General features: G+C 35.9%; 1 protein-coding gene across 1 annotated transcript in view; it reads left to right on the plus strand.

Annotated features, from left to right (window-relative positions):
• The first annotated feature begins 787 nt into the window (after positions 1-787).
• LOC101297041 (solanesyl diphosphate synthase 2, chloroplastic-like) overlaps positions 788-5,059 on the plus strand; it is a 5,426-nt gene continuing 1,154 nt past the window's right edge. The window contains exons 1-5 of the mRNA XM_004294136.1: positions 788-1,310; positions 1,459-1,583; positions 3,730-3,857; positions 3,939-4,042; positions 4,138-4,265. Coding sequence (XP_004294184.1) covers positions 1,079-1,310; positions 1,459-1,583; positions 3,730-3,857; positions 3,939-4,042; positions 4,138-4,265 — 717 coding nt within the window. The 5' untranslated portion in view covers positions 788-1,078. The remainder of the gene's footprint in view (positions 1,311-1,458; positions 1,584-3,729; positions 3,858-3,938; positions 4,043-4,137; positions 4,266-5,059) is intronic.

A 5,059-nucleotide genomic window follows, 5' to 3' on the forward strand; every position in this document is an offset into this window, starting at 1 on the left:
AACTTTTCGATCACAAATCAAATCTCCACCGTTCAGTTCGTTGTGCTATATGAGTAGATCACTTCTGTAAATTTTCAAAAAATTTGGTGATAGTTAAGTCATCCAAATGAGGGATTTATTTTTAATGATTTTGAACGGTGTAGGTTTGACATAAGTGTTAAGTTTTTTGTTTTAATCTCAGCCATCCAAGCCTATTAAAAAACAGATATAATGGTGTGAGTCTATCCCTATAAATAAACAAAAAAAGGAATTCCTCATTTGGTGATCGTTAAGACTTTCAAAAGTTTGATTTAGTTTTAATGATTTTGAACGGTCCAGCTTATGTCAAACTAAAACCGTTAAAGGTCATTAAAACTAAATTGAACTTTTGAAAGCCTTAACGATCACCAAATCATATAAAATTTTTTAAAGGTGATCTACTCATATAGACCTAAGATATGAACGGTGGAGATGTAAAATTATAATCGGGAAGTTGGTGTAATGCCCTATCCCTATAAATGGCTTAAAATAGGGATCCCTCGTTGGAAGGGCCCTGTATATATATATCTTTTTGGGTTGAAAAGATTGAAAGAGAAAATAGAAAGGAAAACCTCTATATATTCATGGAGTGCTGGACCAACAAAAAGAAATTGAAAAAGAAGGCACCAGTAGTTTAGAGGGAAATTTGTTCTTTGGCTCTCATTTGACCAACAAGAAACAGCTAAAGCATTTGTAACCATAGAAGAGAAGAAGCCCCTTCACTTCTTCTATAGGCTTTTATAAATTCACACCTACAAAGAACAAAAACAGGCTTTCTCTGAGGGTCACTCATCTCACTCCCTCCAACTGATAAGGAACACAGGAAAGCTCTCATGTGGGCTTCTTGAATCCACTCAATTTAGCCTCCAACTTGTGCTGCATGTTAAAACAGAACCTCCTTTCCTAGTGGCCCATTTGATTGTTTTCCCAACTCCCAAGTATCTGAATGACTGTTTTTCCTGCTGATGTTTGGATTCTGAGCAATTGAGCTGATTTCGGCTTCTGGGTTTTTGGTTTCAGTTTGAGTTTTGGTGATTTGGGTTTGTGGGTATTGGTGAGGATGATGTCAATGACATGCCGTAGTCTTGATTTTGGAAGAACTGTATTGGATTTGGTGGCTTGTGGTTGTTCTTCAAATGCTTTGTTGGACCGCTCTTCAATAAGGAGTTACGCAAAGGTAAATACCAAGGGGAGTAGTAGAGGTTATGGAGCTCGGCAGGAAGTTTTTGGTGGGAGGGACCGAACTAAGTGTGGAGTTGCATCAATGAAAGCAGCTGAGACTCTGCTAAATGGTAGGACTATATTGTTTGCTTTTTGGTTGAAGTTTTGGTTGATTGAAGTTAGAGTCTTGTTTTTATTTATTTATTTTGTTTATCATGTATCAATGGTTGAAATTATAGTTGAAGTTAGAGTCTTGTTTGTATTTTTGGACCAATACAGGTGTTCCTGAACGTCTTCCAAGTGTCTTGGAGTTAAAGGAAGAGCCAAGAAGGCCCATTTCGCTGACGAATTTGTTTGAAGTGGTTGCTGATGACCTCTTGACATTAAATCAGAATCTTCAGTCAGTAAGTTCACTTTTTGAAACTCCTGGTGCTGTGTAGTAGCTATAGGGTGTTTTGTGGTTTATAATGTTGCTGTACATTTTCACATTTCTATTCATTTCTTGATGTTGGCTGAGCTTAGTCCTAAACAATCCTTTTCGGTTTGATGGTGTTCTACAAGTTGTTGTATTGGAATGTATCAATTAGTGGCATCCTTTCAAGAACAAAAAGGATTTTCATCTTTTCCCGTGAAGCTAAGGAACTGATGTTTGTTTCGCTTCTACACAAGCAGCATTCCACAAATAAACCAGAACACATGTGTTTATGTGGTTGTCTGTAGTTGTGATTTCTGTGTTAGGTTTGTGGTTATGTGCTTGATTATGAAGTGGGGAGAGAACTGCTTAAGGCAGGGGACAAATGGTTTTGAGTCACATATGTTATATACTACATTTAACATATATATTTCATAGATTAGAACTTATGAACTAATATATCCTTATGAGTTTGAGACATTTCAAAGACCAACTTGAGTTTGTTAGGAATAATATGAATAATTGCACAATTCTGACTATACCTTAGTTTTCATGCTTTGTCAGTATGTGCCTTTCGAGCCTAATATCTGCAAATGCCTACCGATAAGTGGAGCTCTCCTGCATATTTGATGCCCTATCTTTCCTTTCCCATTTTATTGCTGGGCCTTAGTTGTGAATAGCATCCTTCTTCACTTATTCTGTCTGTCTTCCCGTTCTGTGTGAATCTGGCTGTTAACCATTTGATTGATCTATCAGTTATAAATGAGCATAGATATCAAGTTGAAGAGGTGAGCAGCAGGCGCGGATCTACATACAACGTTGGTAGGACTCAAGCCCAACCGAGATTTTCAAAATAAAATTTTCACCGTATGCGACTTTATCATATCATGAGCTGGAGCAGGAGTGGCTTAGCATTTTTGTCAATGTCAAGACCACCCCACTTCGAACTAGGCAATGGTCATACAGTAGTCTTCTTTTTTCTTCTTTCTACCCAAACTGGTTTTTTCTTCTTTCTACCCAAACTGGTTTTTTCTTCTTTCTCCCCTAGCACATTAGCCTTAAACTGGAGAAGGGGCTTCGTTTTTTTTCCCTTCTTTCTTGGCTCAAACTGGATAATGGCCTTCTCTTCTGCGTTGTTTTGGTCTCTACTTTGGGTGATAATTTTTTTTCTTAAGACATTATGTCTTTTTTTCTATGTAGGTTGCAAAGAAACATTAATCTGTTTTACTTTTCTTTTTATTTTCATCCAAGATTCTCACTTTTCATTGAATTGATTAAACGGAAGTGCAGACAAGTTCTTAATTTTTGCGTCTCAAAATAGTGTACGTATAATATATTTTTGTTTAAAATTGGTATATTATATTATAAATTTTTCTTCAATTTTTTTTATTAAACAAAAAAGAAAATTCAAGCCCACCCAGTTCATGAATCCTGGATCCGCCACTGGTGAGAAGTACCTTATTCCAGCTGTTTGGTAGGCAACACAAATCTTTATTGCTTCTTGTTTACCTTGTCCCGTTTATCTATTTTCATCGTATTATCCAAATTTGATCGTCATCATTCTTGCCTTTGTCCCAATCTTTTCTTGCAAAATTAGCTTGTTCAAAAGGAGAAAGGGTCATCGGGAAGTCTGACCTGATGGTATTATATTCATCAGTTTCAGAGACTTGTGGGAAACACTTCTCCAAATAATCAGTCTGATGTGCAGTACAGTCTTCATGTTAGCTATCCCTTCCCACAAATGTCATCTCTTCCTTTTCTCATTGTTGCACTATGTTCCCTGTGTCATACCTTCATAGATTTTGTTACGTAGATAGACCATATTAGACATATGGACTTGATCTTTAACATCGTTTGGTATTAACATATTTCTCTAATTGTCTTTAGAAGATGATGGAAAATCAATCAGGCTGTTATTCTGTGTCCTCTAGTTACTGTGCTCCAAATCTCCATCTAGTTAATGCTGCCGTAATATTGATAGGGTGTGTGTGGAAAGTTATATTTATATTCGCATGCATGCCAGTGTGATGGGTAGTTCTTTCCCTGTTAAATTTGTATCATCAGGCCTTTATATTTGTGACTATATGCAGAACCGAATTATAGAGAGAAGCACAATTTCTGATAGCGTGCTCTTTTAGATTATTGGTGCAGAAAACCCAGTCTTAATGTCCGCAGCTGAGCAGATTTTTGGTGCTGGTGGGAAGCGGATGAGACCGGCTTTGGTGTTTCTAGTCTCAAGAGCAACAGCAGAAATAGTTGGGTTGGAGTGAGTGTTCTCCAACTTCTGAAAGCACTGTAGTTTATGATTGTTCAGGGGCTTATGATCTTCTTTCCCAACTGGGTGCAGTGAACTTACAAAAGAACATCGACGATTGGCAGAGATTATTGAAATGATCCATACAGCAAGCTTAATTCATGATGATGTATTGGATGAAAGTGACATGCGGAGAGGTAAGTTTCTATGGATTTCACACATACTATTTTAGATTTCTTTGTTTTTTAGTCCCTTAGAACAGATTCTAATCATATTTGATACTTAATTTCAGGGAAGGAAACTGTTCATCAAATGTTTGGTACAAGAGTGGCTGTGCTGGCTGGGGACTTCATGTTTGCACAGTCATCATGGTATCTTGCAAATCTTGAAAATCTTCCGGTCATTAAGCTCATTAGCCAGGTAAAGCCATGTCATATTCCTACCAGAGAAATGTTCTTTTGATTGTTAGGTTCTGTTTGTTAAAAACTTAAAAGAGACTGGAAACAACATAATATGAGGGAAATCTTTAAGAACAGTACATGACAAATGGTCCACTCCTAATTTTGGTGTTTCAAGTTTCAAAACAATCATAAAGGTAAATAAACTTCTAATCTCAACCAAAAATATGTACATGTCGTTATGTCTTCCGTTATCTTGTGTGCTTTCTGTTAAAATTTGAGGGACAAATCCGTCACTCCCTAATTTAGCAGTAATAAATTATTAAAATTAATGATTACTAAGGAGAGAGAAATAAAAAAGATCTAATTCTCATTGCTAAACTAGTAATAATTTTTTTTTGAGGAGTGGCAAAGTCATTTTTGAGCACAGAAGATCCAATTCTCATTGCTGAACTATTAACAAAACAACAATTTTTGGAAGACCAAAATTAAAACAGAAAATGGAATAGAGTGATCTACTTGCAGACATCAAAATCATTAAGATTATGGTCTGAGTTAACAAAATTAAAAAAAATATACAAATAGATAAAAAGTAAAAAAAATATAAAGAAGAAGGAGAATGGAGAAAACCCGAAATCACCATTTGAAAATTAAGAAATTACATAGAGTTAATGACGTTACTGACATCATGTACTAAAAATGTGTCGTGATAATAATGTCATGTACCTTTATGATTGTTTTGAAACTTGAAACACTAAAATTGGGAGTGGACCATTTGTCATGTACTATGTACTGTTCTTTAAAATTTTCCCTAAT

This window comes from Fragaria vesca, linkage group LG3, assembly GCF_000184155.1.
Source record: "Fragaria vesca subsp. vesca linkage group LG3, FraVesHawaii_1.0, whole genome shotgun sequence".
Taxonomy (NCBI): domain Eukaryota; kingdom Viridiplantae; phylum Streptophyta; class Magnoliopsida; order Rosales; family Rosaceae; genus Fragaria; species Fragaria vesca.